This window comes from Cyrtonyx montezumae, unplaced genomic scaffold (genome assembly GCF_038088225.1).
Source record: "Cyrtonyx montezumae isolate F1298 unplaced genomic scaffold, pur_monq_1.0 scaffold_13, whole genome shotgun sequence".
In the NCBI taxonomy this organism is placed as follows: domain Eukaryota; kingdom Metazoa; phylum Chordata; class Aves; order Galliformes; family Odontophoridae; genus Cyrtonyx; species Cyrtonyx montezumae.
In genome coordinates, this window is record NW_027071859.1 from 5753271 (window position 1) to 5771848 (window position 18578).

The window sequence follows — 18578 nt, forward strand, 5'->3', positions numbered from 1 at the left end:
AGCTGTGAGCCCAACCCAGGGGGGAGTGGAGAAAGGCCTGCAGTGCAGAACAAAGCCCTGCTCTGTCACCTCCACATCCCTCAGTGCCTGTGTGCTGCCCCCAGTGTTATCTTGGCAGATGGACCCGCCTGTAATTGCAAATCAAGCAGCCAAAGGCCAGAAGGGTTCCCCTCCCACCCCCGTGGGGAGAGCTCAATTTAAACTAAAAGGCTTTAAATCTCTGCACCTGTCACTTGATTTCAGAGCCCTCCTGGCCTCCACCTCGCTGTGGTGCCAGCTCTGTCTCCTGTGCTCTTCCTGGCCTGGGTTTGTGCTCTTTGCTCAAAGCCAGCACCGTGGAACTGGGCTGAGATGTGGGCTCTGCTGTGAGGTGGCAGCCCCCACTGCTGCTTCCCCCTGCCCTGGGAACACAGGGACAGCGTGGGAGCGTGCCACCCCACCCTTCCATCCCTGTCCCCCTCCTCCCCAAGCGAGGGGCTCCTCCGACACCTTGTTTTTCTCCCATACGTTTTATTACACTAATCCACAAGGATTAAGTTAAACCAGGCGATGCAAACTCCAATATCTTCCAGCCCCTTCGGGCCAAAATGAACTGTCCAGCATTCCAACAGGAAAGAGAGAGGCTCAGGGAGGAGGAAACCCCGCAGCTGGAAGCGGAGGGAGAGGCACTGCTGGCTTTGGGGTGCCCGTGGGTACCCCCACAGTCGAGGCTAGATTTTGGGACGCCAGCCCTTGATGAACTGCATGATTTTCTTCACCTGGAGCTTGGTGAGGCGGAAGTCATCGGCCAGGATCTCTTCGCTGAGCTGCACGAAGATGCTGCCGTCGATGCGCTCCCGCGCGAAGAAGCTGACGACGTCCTCGGAGAGACCGATGAAACGTAGGCACTTGGAGACCTCCTCCACCGACAGGGCTGAGAGGTCTGCAGGGGGCAGCCAGGGAGAGCCGTCCCCGCTGGGTCTGGGGGCGGCCGGCGGGGCCCCCCCTTCACCCCACGCCCCCGAGGGCACCTCGATGACGCCCTGTGCCAGGTAGAGGTGGCTGATGCCGCCCTCGGCCCCACGCAGCACAGGGGGAGGGAGCGGGGCCGTGCCACGGATAACAGTGCTGTCCCCCTCGAAGCCTTTGGGTGGGCGTGGGGGGGCCGGCGGCTCCGGCCCCTCGAAGGGCTCTGGTGAAGAGGAGGAGGAGGGCGCTGCCGGGGCTGAAGGCGGTTTGAGCCACTCGGGGCACTCGGGCCGCTCGCTTGCACCGGTGAAGGGGTTGAGGGCCCCGAAGGGTGCAAAGCGTTTTTGGGAGTGAGGGGGTTTGAGGCGGGGGCAGCTCCGGAAAGGCTTCAGGGGGGGCTCGGTCGCTGGCAGTGGGGTGGAGCGGCCGCTGTTCCCCCCAGCCCCTGCCTCCATGTAGGCCCAGGGGTCAGACCAAGCAGTGGGGGCCGGTGGGGCAGCAGGGGGCAGCGGGCAGCCAGGGGGGTCCCCGGCTTTGCAGTCTCCCCAGGCACAGGGGTAGCAGTACAGGGAGTAAGCGTCAGGCGAGGGCGAGCCGCTGCCGCTCCGCGGGGCTGATCTGTGGGGAGAAGGCGAGTGTGACCCCAAAGCCTGCCCCTGAGCCTTGGCCACCCCTTGTCCCAGAGCCACTCACCCGTCATGCAGCCCTGAGGAGTAGTAGGAGAGGCTGGGGCTGGGTGAGGGAGCTGGTGCCAGCTTCGGGAAGCGCAGCAGGGCCGGGGGACTGCGGGGGGCCGTGGGGCGGCTGCCCCGGGGTGGCACAGGGGGGGCATTCAGCAGCCGGCACTCCTCCTTCACCTGCAATGGGGGGAGCGAGGTCAGGGATCTGCCCTAGGATCCCTCTGAGGTGTTGGGGTGCCCCCCCTTGTCCCCAGCCACGAGGATGCAGGAGTGGGGAGCTGCCGGGTACCCCGTGGTGGAGGGGAGCCTGAAAATTCTGGTTACCCAATGGTGCCCTAAGGATTGGCGAGGTGTGCTGCAGAGGGGGAGCCCAACGGGTTTGGTGTAGGGATCCCAAAGCATTTGGGTATCCACGATAAGGGATTGTGGTGCTGATGGTGCAGCCTGTAGGCTTCAGGGCTCTCCTGAGGATGGAGCCAGCCACCACAGCCCAATGGACAGAGCCATGGACGCCTCACTAAGCAAGGAGGGGCCCTGTGGTGTGGGCAGACCCAATGGCACGAGCGTCCCCATGGAGCCCAAAGGACGTGGGTAAAAGGACGCGCTCCTCCCAAGCAATGAGAGCACCCCTGCGGATCCAAGAGGATTTGGGTGACCCAGCTCCACCACGGAGCCAAGGTGGCCGGGGCTGACGTGTGCCACCCCGGGGTCCCCCTTACCGCCTCCGACTTGGGTGGCACCGGGGGCGGTGCATCCCCCAGCGGCTCATCCCTGGGGCGTCGCGGGGAGCCCAGCGGGGACGTGGCCCCGAAGCCGATGAGGTCCGGCCGCCCCGCGGCGCTGGGCTGAACAGAGGAGCAGCTCTCCAGGCCCTGGTTGCTCCAGAGCTCTTCGTAGGGGATCTCCAGCGGCTCCTGAGTCCTGAATTCAGGCTCGGCCCAGTCGGGCGTCACGTACTCCCTCTCGGGCTCGGTAAAATCAGCGGGGTCCTGGCAGCGGGCGGCTGAGTCCGGGGGTGCACGAGGCAGCCCCCCGCCATAGAAGCAGAGCGAGAGCCGCTGCAGGGGTTGGCTGAGCTCCTCACGGCCGCAGCTCGGCAAGCAGAGCCGCAGGCGCCGGGGGCTGCCACATTCCTCCGAGAAATCAGGCTTGGCCTCCCGCACGGCCCGCGAGTACTCATCGGGGTTGAAGCGCTCATGGCAATACGCCGCGCTGTCCCGCAGCAGCTTCTCCAGCTGCGGGTCCCCCCCGAGCAGCCCCTCGGGCAGCTGGAAGCGCGGCATGTCGGCCAAGAGCAAGAAGTGGAAGGGCACGAGGCGCTCGCGTCGCAGGATGCAGCACAGCACCACCGTCTTGGAGATGATGCCCACCAGTTTGTAGCAGTGTCCCTCGCGGATGGCGTGCAGGTCGTAAGGGTTGCGTGCGGGCCGGCTGGGCACGGCCACGTTGACGGGCAGCCGGACCTTCTCGATGATGCTGCGGATGGTGTGCTCGCCCTCCTGCAGGCGCAGCTCCAGCGGGCTGCGGGTGCTGAAGCGGCCCTTGCACTGGAAGGGGAGGCTGAGGCTCTCGTTGGTGCGGTGGTTCATGCAGATGAGGCACGGCATTTTGCCCCTCACCTGCCTGGCCGCGGCCGCCGGCGCTGCCTTGCCCAGCTTCCGCAGGAGGGTGTTGAGGCGCGACTTCTCCTTCACCGTCTTGGCGCACAGGATCTCCGCCTGTCCCATCAGCGTCAGCTCGTCCCCCGCGTGCAGGGTGAAGTTGTACACCTCGCTGTCCTCGCTGAACTCCCCCGACACCACCTGCCCGTCACCATCTCATGGTGTCGTACCACCACCGGCTTCTGATGGCCCATCGCCGTCCCACAGCTCTGTATCACCGACCCCCACGTCTCGTCCCCACCCTCTGATGTCCCACCATCAACCCCTTGATGTCCTACCACCATCTTCTGGTGTCCCATCACCGTCCCATCGTGTCACTTCACCGACCCTGAAGTTCCATCACCGACCCCAACGTCCCATCGCTGTCATCTGATGTCCCATCACCATGCCGTGTCACTTCACCAACCCTGTCGCCCCATCACCTGTCCCACCGTCACCCCAATGCCCCCCACTGCCCCCTGCTGCCCCACACCAACCTTCACGCTGAAGGTGATGGCCTCCATGACAAAGACGCGGTCTGGGAAGATGCTGGCCACCTCCTCCACACTATTGAAATATTGCACGGGCTCACGGATGTCCCGGTCCTGGTCCAGCAGCTTGAACTTCCCTGCAGGGCACACCCGACCCCACAGCAGTGAGTGGGGACCCCGTGCACCTTGTAAGCCACTGGCACCTTGGGGCAGCTGTCATTGAGTCCCCGTCCGATGTGGGGACATCCCAAGACTTATCCTCCGAGGTCACCTCATCAGGGTCCCTCCAGCATCCCCCCATTGCTATAGGGGATGCCCCAAGGGTGGAGGAAACAACATCCAGAGGCTCATGCGTGAGTGTCCCGGCCCTACGGTCCCCTCCCCAGCCCCACACGTGGCTCATGGGGACGCAAGGACAGGGGTGGAAGGGTGGGTGTTGGGGACTGCAGCTGCAGTCAGAGGGAGCACTGAGGAGTGAAGCTGCCTTCATTAGCACAAGCGTCGCGGGGACGGGACCTGACAGGAATATTAACTCGGTGCCGTGGCGCCGGGCTGCACAGAGGGGATGTGGAAAGCTGGGGTGGGGGGGTGGGGGACGGAAACACCACACTGAGCAGAGGGCAGGGGTGAGAGGCTGCAGGGCAAGTTTGGGGTGCGTGGGAGCCCAAGTGCCAAAGCCAGGGTACAGCCGGGCCTCACCAGCTGGTTAACTCGCCTCTCTCCCCAGGGTGGGCGTCCAGCCCCTCCCCCACTGCATTTCCCATTATTTATTTATTAGCAGGACTCATTACCGCCATGGCGAGCACTTAGAGTGGTCATTAAGGCTCCTGCTACGGCGGCCGTGGTGATCTCAGCACCTCCATCCGCTACAGCGGCCCCAGACTGCCCCATCCCTGTTCCATACCCGACCCTATCCCAATCCTGTCCTTTCTGTCCCTGTCCACATCCCTGATGCCATTCCCATCCCCGTCCATGTCCCATCTTCATCCCCTCTATATCCCTGTTCCCATCACCAACCCTCTCCCCATTCCCATCCACATCTCCGCTGATGTCCCAACTCTGTCTCCATCCCCAACCCCTCCATTTCCATCTCCATTCCTATCCTCAACCCCATTCTTGCTCCATTTATTTCTCTATCCCTGTCTCCATCTCTATTCTATTCTATCCCATCCATGTCTCCACCTCCATCCCATCCTTGTCTCCGTCCTTATCCCCATCTTCATCTCTTTCCCTGTCCCCTTTCCCACCCCCTATCCCCACCCACGTCCCATCCTTGTCTTCATCCTCACCCCACCCACATCCTCATCCCTCTTCCATTTCTGTTTCTGAACCTATCCCTGTTTCCATCTCCATGTTATCCTACCCCATTCCTGTCTCCATCCCAATTCCACCCCAGTACTTATCCCCATCCCCATCTGTGTCCTGTCTCCATCCCATTCCTATCCCATCCCTGTCCCACCTCCACCCTCCTCCACATACCTGTCCGCATCCCATCTTTTCTTATCCCCAGCTGCATCCCATCCCCGCCCCTCTCCCCACCCTCATCCAGATCCCTTTCTCCATCCTCATCTCTGCCTCCATCCCCATCCCAGCCCATCCCATCCTCGTCTCCACCCCCACCTCCGTTTCCACCTCCAACCCCACCCACCCCCACCCCCATTCCCCCACCTGGGTACTGCAGCGGGATGTCGATTTTGGGGCCGATGACGTAGTGGCCTTCCTCCAGGCTGTGGGCCGTCACCGTCGTCCACTGGCGGCACGAGTGGATCAGCAGCACGTCCTGGGCACTCACCCCCTCCACCGACTCCCCTGCAAGGGGACGGGGACGGGATGGGACCCCAGAGGGACATGATCACAGCCCATCATGTGTCCACCATGTTGTGTCCCCAGGCCGGGTCTCCCCAGTGTCCCTGCCGTGCACCTCAAGTGCCACCAGCCCCAGGGTCAACAGGGGCGTGGGGACGGTGTGGGTTTGGGGTCAGTGTGGGTACGGGGACACTGAGCCACGAGCTTGGGGACGGCCACGTCGGGAGCAGCCAGGCACGGGGTGAGCAGGTGCCCGCTGCCAAGAACCTCCAGTTGCCCTGGAAACAATTTCTTTGTCCCTCTTGAAAGGCTGCAGAAGCAGCAGCTGAACAACAACAAGTTTATTGACACGGGGCGAGGCGGCTCGGGGGGCCCCGGCACCCCAGCACAGCATCCCCAGGGACACACCGAGCTTGGGGGGTGCAGCCCACCCCCTCACTCCCTCCCTCCGTCCCTACACACCTTGCAGCACCGCTGCAAAGCCCACATACACAGTGCACAGCCCCGCAGCTGTGCGTAACTCTGCACCCGTGCAAACACTTTTGCACCCGGGGGCACAAACCCGTCAGCGTGCACAGCCCCGTGCACACCCTACACCCGCACTGGGGCAGCAGTGGGGCAGGCAGGGGGTGCAGGCAGTGGCACACGGCCGTGCCATGCACTTCCATCCCAGAATCTCAGCAACAGTTGCCCAGGCAATGGGCAAAGCCGGCTCTGGCTGTGCGATGCCACGCACGCAGCCCCTTTGTGTCCCCAAGTGACTGTGCTGGGTGGGTGGCATTGATGGGGCCCTCCCAAGGACACCCCAAATGGGCCGCAGGCCCCCTGTCCCCTTCCCCTCCGTTGCTCTGCTGCTCCAGCTCTGCCCTGTTCCTGTCCCAACCGCTCCATCCCTTCCTTGTTCCCAGTCCCTCTGTTCCCTCTATGCCCCCATCTCTGTCCCGGTCCCACCATCCCTACATTCCACATCCCTCCTGTCTCCCCAAATCCCCTTTGTCCCATCCGTTTCTTACAGCTTTCCACTGCTCCCCATCCCTCCCATCCCTGCCCCTCTATCTCTGTCCCCTGCACACCCCCTGTGCTCCTCATCCCTGTCTCTATCCCTCTATCCCTGTCCCCATCCCCTGCTTTGCCCCTCTGTTCCCCATCCCTCTGTCCCTTGCACCCCCCCCATGCTCCCCATCCTTCTGTCCCATAGCCATCCCCATGCCCCACATCTCCTCCATTGTCCCTGTCCTTCCGTCCCCATCCCTGCCCCCTGCATCCCCTCCACGTTCCCCATCCCTCTGACCCCGTCCCGCTGTCCTCGCCCCTATCCCCTGCATTCCCCTCGCCTTTCCCGTTCCTCCGTACCGATCCCTACGTCCCTGCCCCCCCGTCCCCGTCCCAATGTCCCCACACCTATCCCCTGCATCCCCACCTTCTCCATCCCCAAAGCCCTGTCCCCTGCACCCCCCACCCCTATCCGCGTCCCTCCGTCCCCACCCACACCCCCCGCACCTCCTCCACGCTCTCAACCCCCGGACCCCCCCCCACGTTCCCCATCCTTCCGTCCCTCTAACATCCCCGTCCCCCCCCTCACCCCCGCATCGTTCCCTCCCCCCCCGCGCCCCCCGCCGCTCTCACCCTGCCCCAGGCACACCAACGTGGGCAGCCGGCACTTGCTGACGATGGCATCCAGGGGCAGAGCCGCGGGGTTCCAGCGGAGCCGGGCCAGCCCCGCCGCCAGCTTCTCCATCTCCTCCGCTTCATCGCCGCCGCCGTCGGGCTCAGGAGGCCCCGAGGCCGCGGTGAGGGGAGGGGGAAGCGGTCACCGCCGCTCCGCTTCCCATCGGTGTCGTTCACCGGGACCGGAGCCGGGTGGGGGAAAGGGTTGGAGGAGTGTAAGGATGGAGAAAGGAGGAAAGGGGGGAGGTGGGGGTGGGGGGGGGGAGGGGGAGATGGGAGACGCCCCCTTTGGGCGGCCCCTAAAGGCTTTCCGGGGGGCTGCGATCCCCCCCACACTCATCGGGAGTGGGGGGGAGGGGGGGAGGGGTTCGCATTCTCCCCATCCATCCCGAGAGTTGTTGGGGTCCGCGATGCTCAGGATGAGACTTTAAAGTTGGTGGAAGAAATGGGATGGGGAGAGAGAAGGGATGGAGAAGAGATGGGGAGGGGGAAGGAGCGGGGATGGAGCGGCGGTTGGGATGGGGAAGAAACAGAGCCGGGGTGGGAAGGGGACAGAGATGGGAACGAGGAAGGAGCGGGGATGGGAAAGGCGGCTCCGAATGGGAACAGGGCAGCGATGAGAGCCACCACCACCTCGCCACGAGTGGCACCGCGACGTGGGCACAGTGACACCTCCGGGCAGACCCCACGGCACAACGGGGGACACCAAAGGCTGCACCCAACGCCATGCCTTAGAGCAGGAATGCTTTATTGCCACGGCCACGCGGGGGCAGCTGGGGGGGGGGGTGGAGGACACAAACACACACACACACACACACACACGGGGCCCAGGAAGGAAGCGGTGCAAGTTTATAAAAGCTTTTATTTGCTCTTGGTACGACCAAGAATGGGACAGTGATCTTTTATACAATTTGATACAGTTAAGTGGTACAAAAAAGAATGTGTTTTAAATAAAAAGCCAGAGTGGAGTAGCAAAAATATTAAAAGATCAAGTAAAAAACTGTAGGCATGGGAGTTAATCCTAGACCTGAAGTCGATGCCGTCTGTTTCTTTCCACCATCCGGATGCCGTCGGACGAAGCGCGGCTCCCACCCCGGCCCTGAGGCGCCCGTCAAAGACATGAGCTCTGGGCCTGGGTCGGTCAGGACCCAATTCACGAGGCCAGGACGAGCTTCCCCCGCCCCGCCTGCAGCCGGGGCCAGGCCGGCACATCTACGGCCCCTCAGCGCTACTGGTGACGCTGAGCTGGCTCTGGCTGCTCGCCGCTGCTCAGCTGGGCCTTGCACTCTACAAAGCGAGGCGAGCTACTCGCTCAGCGCTCAGGTTGACGTGCAGGAAGGGAGGCAGAACCTGGAGCCAGGGCTGGGCTTAAAGACACGGCTGAGTGGGGGCCGCCAGCGCAGCGCCTACAGAGGGTCCCGACGGGTTGACATGGAAGGAGCCAAGCCCCAGGAGCAAATAAAAAGCTCACGTTTCCAAGGAAGATTATATATTAAAGGAAAAAACAAACAAAAGAAAAAAAAAACCAAAGACGACGACAACAAAGATGTCTATTTCTCCGTTTTCCCTTTTTGATATAACGTTCGAAAGTGCAGTTCAGGCGGAAGGTGGAGCCAGGCGGGACAGGAGCCGCGTGGCCGCAGCCCTGAGCGGCTCAGGACCAGGACCTCCATGGTCAAACACTGCCATCTCATTGCAATTCGATCAGCATTATCCTCCACTACGTGATTTACTGGAGGAAGTCCAGAACCCCGAGAGGACAAGGGCGAGCGCGAGCTTGGCTGGCTCAGGAGAGAAACGCGAGGCTCAGCGATGGGAGGCTTTGGGGGGAGGTGTAAGATGGGAGGTTAAAAGAGATCCTTCCCCAGTGGTGGTCAGCCCTTCAATAGGGTCCAGCAGAGGTGGAGTCAGACTCCACCCCTTCTGGTCACACAGGCGCATCGCCTTCACCTGTGCTCCCACAGCTGACTCCGCACTCGCCTCAGGCGATCCAAAAGTGGTTCAGGCCGTGATTCAACAGTTCCCACAGAGGAGGCAATAAGTTAAACTGCTGACTTTTGGCTTCGTTTTGTCACTATCGTCCTTTTCTAATCTAAGTCTGACTCGGCCTCGTGCTCAGGGAACAGCTCTCGTGGGAGCGCCTAATGGGGAGGGAGAACTGAAGGAGTTCACGTTGAACGCTGTCAGTTTGGGAATCGCATGTTATATTCATACACATAAAAGTAGACAACCACATCACCCTCCATAGAAAACTAGTGCATGCAAATAACTCTTCCATATCATAAAACCCAACGGCTATGCAGGAGGAGAGAGGGTATACTAGTGAACTGACATTGGCTAGAGGGAAATTAGTAGGTATCGTCAACATCTTACCTCGAAAGCTAAATCAGTGCTTTGTATTAAGTTTTTTTGGCAAACATACCACGTTGCCATCCTTTTTAATTAACACATCACACCATGAAGGAAAGCAAAATAAAAAGCAGCATGCAGGCAAAAGGAAAGAGCCACGAGTGAGAAAAGAAAACGGTTCCGAATGGCGAGCTCACCAAAAGGAGACGCAGCAGATTAAATGGAGGAGGAGGAGTAGTAGGGTTTTTTTTTGTTTTTTTTTTTGTTTTGTTTTGTTTTGTTTTTTTGTGGGGTTTTTTTTGCACCACCCTTTGTCCTCGATGCATGACACCAACGGTTACAGAAAGCAATCACTAAAGAGTCGGTACTGAACATGGTCAGCGATGGATGGTATGTCTCCTGCACATGCTTCCACCAGAAGAGAAATTAAAGTGAAAATGAAAGTTCCTTTCCACGTAAGGCACAGGACAAAAGAAACCCCATTCACATACTCAAGGCGGACATGAGTGTTTTCCTGGCTCTTTTGCTGATGCATCTAGTGAACATGGTGACTCGAGCACATGATCCATGACAGAAAATCCCACTGTCGTACAAAATAAATTGTTAATTCTAACTTTTATTCTTATACAATTTGTGGAAGAGAGTTGAGTATGATTTGCTCTATGTTTTAATGTCGGGACTATAATACAACCAAAATGCAGTGGTAAGTGGAGCAGGTTACGTTAAAAATGAAGTCACGGAGATGGTTTTCCTACACACGTTGAGGAAATGATAGTAGGCAAGCTGTCCTAAACGGGAGAACAAAGGGAGACAGGAGCTCGTTAAGATGAGGAACAAAACATTGGTTTTAAGGTTAAAACCGGACAGAGTGGTTTGTTTTGCAGCGAGAAAAAAGAGGCGGTGGATGGCGATTGGTGAGACAGGAGAATGTTCAGCAGCACTTGCTCTTCCAGCCCGTCACCCCACCTCCACTGCTGATATCTACATTTTCACTGTTGGGCTCTTTTACAGGCGTCTGCAATGAAACAAGTGAGAAGGTTAGAGAGCTCTCGAGACGTTTGGAAGTCCAAGTATTCAGAGCAGAAGAGGCAGGGGCTTACATCGAGACCGATGTCGCCACATAATATCCCAAATAAGTGATGGGCAAAATGCTCTCAAGAACACAGGCAACAACAGACTCACAGAACTGTAGGGGTTGGAAGGGACCTCCAGAGATCATCAGTCCAACCCCTGCCCAAGCAGCTCCCAGCCCAGGCTGCACAGGTTGGCATCCAGGTGGGTCCTGAATGACCCCAGAGAATGAGACCCCACCACCTCTCTGTGCAGCTGTGCCAGTGCTCCACCACTGCACTGTGAAGAGTCCTCCTCCCCTTGCCAGCATGGCTGTGCAAAACAAATCCATTTGAAACAACAACAGAAACCTGGAGATAATTGAAAACCTGGGAGAAGCATTCAAACTCAGACCACTCTGAAGCGGACAGGAATGATTTCCAGACTCTGCCTTTAGGCCTGACACTCAGAGTGCATAAATCACAGCACATGGTGAACATAGGCTGAGTTACGCAAACTAATGACCTTAAAAGCGACAGAGTGATGTATGGAAAAGGAAGGATATGGAGAAAGAAGGAGGGCACTCAAAAGCAGCTGCCTCCAGCTCATTAGGACACCAGTTTCCGAGGCCATGCACACAACTGCATCATGGCACGTAAACTTGGTTAGACCAAAGCCCAGCTTTGGCCTGGAGGCTCTGATCAGATGCTAGTGGCTATTTTCAGATGATTAGAAACTATACACTCATGGGAATACAGCAGTTTGCTCCTCTTCTCATTCTCTACCTCACAGCCTTGCAGCAGCGAGCTGCTCCCCACTGTGCCTCGTTATTCAGGGAAATGCACTGAGATCAGAGTAAAAATGTGAAGACCAAGAGGGTCAGCAGTGCTGGAAACAAGGAGCTGATGGTAAGCAGGAAGGTGCTAATCAAGTATTTGGCTATGGGAGAATGCAAGCTGACTGAAAATGAACCCCAGAGCCACCTGCAGATCTATATCCAGCTCAGTTCAGAAAGAAAACAGTGGGATTCTCGGGAAAGACAGCCCTCTTGATGGCATGTGGTGCAATTCAGAATCACAGAATTGTAGTGTTGGAAGGGACCTCAGGAGATCATCGAGTCCAACCCCCTGCAAAAGCAGGCTAACCTACAGCAGGTTGCACAGGAAAGCATTCAGGAGAGAGAACCAAGCAGCAGGGAGACCTGGTGAGCCATCTTCCTCCCTCAGCTGCAATTTAACCTTCTGAGCAAGACCTCCCATGAAATGCAGAGGGTGGAATGGGCCAATCACTGAACCAAGGTAGGAAGTGACGGATCCAACTCTCCCAACTGCATCAAAACCCCTTCCTGGTGGATACTTAAAGAGCTTTTAGACAACAATGTGTATTGATAAAAATGATTAAAGTGAATTTTAAAAAAGTATAACTGAAGGAAAGGTAATGATGTGGCAGGGAGAAATATGGTAAAAGGCAGAGGATTCCCTTATCTGAGAATTTCATCTACATAGAGAAATGTCTTCTGGCACACCAGAAATCAAGTGCTTGTTTTAAAGCAGTTAGGTTTTGAAGCACGGCCACCAGAAGAATTATTGGGTGTTCCAATGGATTCTCTGTCACTGCAGACTGTTAAAATCCTTTGGCTGTAGCTTTACAGTCTGGTCAGAACTGAAATCTGAGGACAACCTGATACAGAGCCTGGAACACAGGAAAGCAACCCCAGCTTTCATCCCTACAGGTTCCAGTGACTTTGGGTCTCCTCAGGACTAAAAAAGGCTTTGGTCACCTGAGACAGGAAGCAATGAACACTCACGTTCCACAAAGCAGGTAGAAGGTGGCAGGGAAGGGTCAGTTCTCCTCCAAATTAATTCTAACGTTTTTAACTTCAAGCACTACGTGTGAATCAAATGAGTTTAAGGGCTGAATTTAGATTCTGAATTTAGATTGCCTCTTTGATGTACACTACTCCCTCTAGATAGTACTTGCACAGCAATGAAACATCAAACAGGCTTTAGAAGCTCTGAAGCTTTAAGTGTACAACAGTCCTCCTCCGGGGACTTGTTTGTCTTAGCATACCAGAGTCAAAAGCCACAACAATTCAGGTGAACATCCAAAGCAACAGGAGCTGGCATTTTAGGATTTGTATTTTTCCCAGAACAGATTCTATGAATACCCACCTTTCGAAGAATGTCTTCTGCTAATGTGAGGAATGCCTTCTCAATGTTTATATTTGCTTTTGCACTAGTTTCGAAAAACCTAATACCGTGCTCCCTAGCAATCTAAAGCAAAACATAAAAGAGAAAGGAAGGTTATTATCTCTGTGGAGTCACTCAGCTGGTGCTGCTCGCACATTATAAGCACGTAACATTCTCTCAGCATAGCAGGCATCAGAAGTAGTACCAGTCAAACTGTCACCAAAAAGGTTTGGAACGTAATCAGTAACAGAAATACACGTGTGTTAAACCACAAGTCGATGCGTGAGCATCTGAGGACAGAGATCACACAAACCAACCAAAAAAGAAGCTGCAGTTGAGCTCATTCCACTCATGGTGGCTGTTCAGAAGGCACACTCTTAGAACATGCTGCTTAGGCTCACACACTATCAGCAAATCCATCTCATATCCCACTGTGGAATCACAGAATCCAAACCACCCAGCAACAGTGGAAGCCTTGGCAATGATCTGCTCACTGGGAAAAGCAAGTTTGTGTCCAGCACCTACCTGTTCACCTTTTGCTTTAGGAACAACTCTTTTATCTTCCATGTCACACTTGTTTCCTAACAGCATCCTCTCCACATCTTCATTGGCATGCTAAAATGAGACAAGAGCCAGGCTGACACATCTCCCCACCCAGCAGCATGTACCTATTGCCCTTTTGTATTTCCAGATTGTCTGAAGACTGGAAACTTACAGAACCTACGCTTTCCTGAATCCTAACAAAGACTGTTAGAGATCATTCTACCTTCAGACTAAAGAGTTCATATCCAGGAAGCAGAATAAAACAATAGCAACAGCATCGAGAGCGGACTCACCATCCCAACATCAGTTATTTTTCCCTTTCCTTTTTGTTTGTATAGTCTTAAGTGCTATTTCCCAATCCAGATTCTTCCAGTTACCTAAACCAGCATGCCAAATCTTGGCTGGGTTGCACTCAGAGATGTGGGAAAAGAACTGACTTCCTGCCTGGCACTTGCAGCTGTTAGCATTAACACATTTATAGAAGCAATGCTACAAAGGCCAAATTTTGGAGGACAAAAGAAATCCCCAAATCACAGCTGCCAACAATTGAGCTTCACACACTGCAATGGCTCCAGCTGACACTTGGGGTTTTTTTGTGTGTTTGTAGGACCCTCTACACAGCTTTTTTGTAGACAGGTTAAGTCTCTCTAACAACAAAAACATCACAAAGGGAGAAGTGGAGTGAGCACCACGCTAGTGCTCAAGACCCAGTAAAAAGCAGGACTCCATATCAGCCCTGTAAGGCAGAACAGAGCACCGATGGCTTCCCCGGGAATGTTGTAGGAGCAAAAAATACTTTGGCTGTTCCACTATTGAAAGACTGCCAATAGCCATCACAATAAAGAAAGAATATGCCAAGGACCTCCATCAAACCAGCAGAGAAGTTCCAGCAGCCACGTAACAAAGCATCACTTAAGTGGATAACTGACGTGCTTTGAGGCCCGACATGAAAAGCTTCTTGGAAAGTCTAATCTGAATTTACTTTCACTCCAACAGCCCTAATGCTACTTTGCAGCAGAATTACTAACAGAACTACAGAGGCAGGAGACTCATGTACCCAACACTCCTGCTTACAGTAACAGTAAGAAGCATGGATGCTGGAGCTGGAAGCTCAGAAAGAAGAATTCACCCATCGTTTCTGTACATGCTCTCCACCTGGGGGCTTCTTCCATAATAAGAAAGCTGCCTAAGGCATCCAACATCCCTTACAAAACCACAGCAATCCTGCAGCCCTCACCATGCACCTGAAATCAGCTGCAAAGGTCTGTGAGACAGATTTGGAAACACGAGGTCAGCAATAAAACCTCACTATCTCAGACAATGGAATGAATTACATTCGTTGCTCCACTTCCTGGATACTACCAAGTGTTTTAAACACAGCAACTGCAGAACATAAAGGCCTTGATTTTAAGTTTACCTTTGGTTCTTTGCTGAGTTTCCTCCTGTCCTAGCCTGCTCTTTTCCCCATCTCTTCCTTCTGGACCCAATTCAATCTCTGCCTTGTCATAAACAGAGTAGTTTCCTATTTCTCTGCTAGGAAAACGAAAGGCCCAATGCAGTATTTGTGTTCTGGAAGAACCTATCATCGTGACATCAGATCAGAGGGAGTAGAGGTGAGCATTAACTATCTTTGAGGACTACACAGCCTAATAAGCAGCTTAGTGCTGGAGGTGTTATATACCTCAGCTACTCCACAGCTCACTGCTTCATGCTGTCCCTCTGTACACTACCTCCTGATGGTAGCTCCTCCTGAAAACAGCAATTCCCAGTTACCAAAAATGTATTCCTTATCTCCAAGCATGCTCCAGCACAAAGTTTGTGCATGAATTTGACATTTCAAGATGCTACTAGCCCCAGTGCAATACCTCCACTATACTGAAGGGAGAGCTGAGCTCGTGTGGGAGATGAGCCAGGGTAAGAACAGCACCAAAGCCCCGTGCTAAGTTACACCTGAAGCTGGGCTCTGTGGGACACCACAAGCTAGCAAACAGCTCACTCTGGGGTCTCAGAGATGTTACTCACCTCATCTATGTTTCTGAGCCACTTGCTGATGTTTTCAAAGCTCTTGGCATTGGTGATGTCATATACTAGCATGATTCCCATGGCCCCTCTGTAATAGGAGGTGGTGATGGTGTGAAATCGCTCCTGCCCTGCTGTGTCCCTGCACAGAGAACAGATAAGAGTGAAGATCAGAGGCAAGCCAGCAAGAAAACAATAGTGTTTACCTTTCCCACCTCCAGCCATGAAGATAAGCACGAAACTCCTCGTGGAACTCAGACCTTCTCTTCTGGACAGTTTTATAAAGCTTTAACTTGATCTCTCAATTTTCTATTCCTGAAATGGTACATCTAGGAGATGTACTACAATTGTAACATTAAGCTGTCAATTTCTGCAAGGGAGATGCTGAAAACTGATCATGAAAGATTAATGAAGGCATCTATTTTCCCATCTCACTCTGATATCTTTGAATGAGACACGTGAGAGCTGGTTAATCCAACACGCACATCGTGAAGTTCAGAGTTTGGATTTAACCACATGTATTTTAGAGGACACAAACCTTACAGATCACATTGTTACCGTGTTTTCAATGACCACAGGCCAGAATCAAAAGGCGTCTCCTAAGCTGAAAGGATGCCCAATGACTCCGGGCAGTCACAGTGCTCCCCAGTTGACCCAGGCACACATTTCCTTGCTCAGAAACCAGTAACCTCAGCAACTCAGTCCATTCCCTGGCCCTAAAACCACCATGGGGTGCCTACGTGGGGCTGAAAGATGGCTGAGGTCTTGCTGAAGCCCTCTGTAAGCAGCTGGCTTGAATGGCACCAAGTCCCTCTGTGTCTCTTCTCCTTTCTGTCCCATTAAGAAGGTTCTCCCCATGGCATATTTAGGTGTTCCCTACCGCAATTTAAGGCTCAATCCACACCTTTCTTTTCTAGGTAAGCAGAGGAGTTCATTGCCCTTCTGGCCTCAATTACAGATCAAAAACAGCTCTTGCACCTCCCCTGAATTTCCTCAAGCCATCCCAAGCTCTGCGGACTTTAAACCCTGCCCGAAGGTCTCACCCACATAGCTTCACTTTCTGCTCTCTGGACTACCTCACCCTTATCCATGTCTCACTGAGGTGCAAGTCCCAACACCATGCTCCAGCACCACACAAGAAAAGTTTCTCAGAGACTCTGGCATATCCAGTCACGCATCTCGCTCCTTCCCATCGTGATTAAGCAGCCTGTTCTGATACCTGAGTAACCCAGTATACATACCAAACCACACAACTCTGCATTTGTCTCTAGTGAATTTCACAGGGCTTCTTCCAATGACATTTCTCCAATCAGTCAGCAGCAATCTGAATTACAGCATCATCAAGGTTGGAAAATATCCCCTAAGATCATCCAGTCCAACCGTCCATCTATCAATATTTCCATATACACTTTGCAATTCCAACTTTTCCTGCTTAGCTTCTCTACAATAACCATGCTCTCTCTTCCTTCCTTGACCCCATATTAAAGAAAACATTGCCTATCATGAAACTTGGAACAGACTTCTGCTAAATATCTCAACAAAGCTCCTGCTCACATATAACTTCGTTTCTCCTGAGCTTTGTATCCACTTGACAGAACCTTCACCCAAGCCATTTCCCCCTAACTTGCTTCTAACAGGCAGGACAGCCTCGTTAAAGCCTTACAACTATGAAGATATATGGCACTCACAATTTTTCCCTTCCTGCCAAGGCCAAAAACCCCATGGTAAGAATTCAAACCGATTTTACACAGTTTGGCTTCACCAACATGTAGCTGTTACTGCTTGTCAAGTCCTACACACCTACCACCAACTTGCTTTGCTAGCTAATGGATAAAAAGCAAGACAGGGAGGGAAAATGCAAAGAACCTGTTTTGTATTGTTTTTAATTTTTAAGCATTATTTGCCCTTTCTCCTCCCTAATGGATCTCTCCATTCATTATTCAAAGATAACTCTTAATGGATGTGAGATTAGAGAACTGACTGGAGCAAACAGAGGAAGTGAGTTATGGTTTCCTAACTGCCCACGACTGATGAATCCGCCCTGAGTAAATGGCAGAGCACAATTGGACACCACGTGGCCTGCTCTCTGCCCTGAGCTCCTATTCTTTTGTTCAGACCTCTAGGGTGGAAGAACATGCTCTGAAACTATGGGTGTGAGTTAAATCCTTGATATAGGTAAAATATTTGTGGAAGCTAGCTAGCTCTCCAGGCTGAAATAAACGTAGACCAGTCTACAAAAGTAGCCAAAGAAAATGAGGCCCCGCTATGTGAGGAGCCTGAACTCTGTTTAACTGCAAAGTGGAGACAAAGAAGGCTGTCCTGTGGGAACAGGGGAAGGAGAAACACAAGGAAAATGAAAAAAATCTATGTAAATTATTCTCATGTCGACATTAAAGTATGCATAAACTATATCACATTAGGATCTAACCAACAGAGAAAGGAATTTCTGGGACAGCTTTCCAGCTGACCAAGCAGAGACTAAAGAAACCTTAAAATGGACCATGATTTGTTTACGAAAGGTTGACATGGATGCAACAAGAGGAGATTGTATCCAGTGATCTGAGAAGATCCATCATGTCGGCACAGCTTGAAATAGTGGTCTCCAGTGCACCGAGCCAAACCACTTCCAGCAAAATAACCCAGAGTGTTTCTGACTGTCCCACTGCTTCCTCTTGTACTATTCTTTAAACCACACAGCTTTGAAGAAACTGGACTACTGCTATCAGCTGCACTTCAGAAGCTACAGCAGCTAGGTCAAAGACGTTCCTTCACACAGGAATATCTGGAAGACACTTTGCTATCTGAAATTCAGGTTTTCTGCAGAGATATTCAGCCAGAAAAATATATATGTGTATCTCAGATATCTATAATTAGAAAAGCATCTAATTGCTGTATAGCAAGTCAGAAAATGACTAAATACACTCTCCCATTTGGAGCTACGTATGTGGTGGATGGTCTCCAAAGCTGTCAGCAGCAAAAATTAACCTTTCCACATCCCTAGGGTAATTACAAACACTAATGAGACTGACTGCAGCCTCGTTAGTGGAGCTGTCTGCAGCTCTGGCTGGACACCACTGTCTTTGTTCTATGCCAAGCCCTGTGTTTCATAAGGGAATTCCCACATGTAACCACTTCAGTTTGCTACGCTGGGGCACATTTCATAGAATAAGATTGGTGTTGAGTTGGAAGGGACCT

At 53.6% G+C, this 18578-nt stretch overlaps 2 protein-coding genes across 2 annotated transcripts in view; both read right to left on the minus strand.

Annotated features, from left to right (window-relative positions):
- Positions 1–413: 413 nt before the first annotated feature.
- GAREM2 (GRB2 associated regulator of MAPK1 subtype 2) lies at positions 414–7413 on the minus strand. Its single transcript, XM_065731121.1, has 6 exons — positions 7192–7413; positions 5428–5568; positions 3766–3896; positions 2348–3430; positions 1642–1805; positions 414–1566 (listed from the first exon to the last, which is right to left on the minus strand). The coding sequence occupies exons 1-6, from the start codon at positions 7301–7303 to the stop codon at positions 711–713; spliced, it is 2487 nt and encodes an 828-aa protein (XP_065587193.1). The 5' UTR covers positions 7304–7413; the 3' UTR covers positions 414–710.
- A 2007-nt stretch (positions 7414–9420) lies between these two features.
- The window catches only part of RAB10 (RAB10, member RAS oncogene family), a 33337-nt gene continuing 24179 nt past the window's right edge, over positions 9421–18578 (minus strand). Inside the window, exons 3-6 of the mRNA XM_065730544.1 lie at positions 15387–15525; positions 13347–13436; positions 12804–12905; positions 9421–10597 (exon numbers count right to left, since the gene is read on the minus strand). Of these exons, the coding sequence (XP_065586616.1) occupies positions 10514–10597; positions 12804–12905; positions 13347–13436; positions 15387–15525 (415 nt within the window). The 3' untranslated portion in view covers positions 9421–10513. The remainder of the gene's footprint in view (positions 10598–12803; positions 12906–13346; positions 13437–15386; positions 15526–18578) is intronic.

What these genes read in the sequence shown, in the direction of transcription:
- GAREM2 (XM_065731121.1), bottom strand. Translation starts at nt 7,303, where the DNA reads ATGGAGAAGCTGGCGGCGGGGCTGGCCCGGCTCCGCTGGAACCCCGCG. An exon ending in CCATCACCTTCAGCGTGAAG is followed by an intron (nt 3,431 to 3,765) that starts GTTGGTGTGGGG and finishes GGTGACGGGCAG; the next exon opens with GTGGTGTCGGGGGAGTTCAG. An exon ending in TGCCACCCAAGTCGGAGGCG is followed by an intron (nt 1,806 to 2,347) that starts GTAAGGGGGACC and finishes CCCCCATTGCAG; the next exon opens with GTGAAGGAGGAGTGCCGGCT.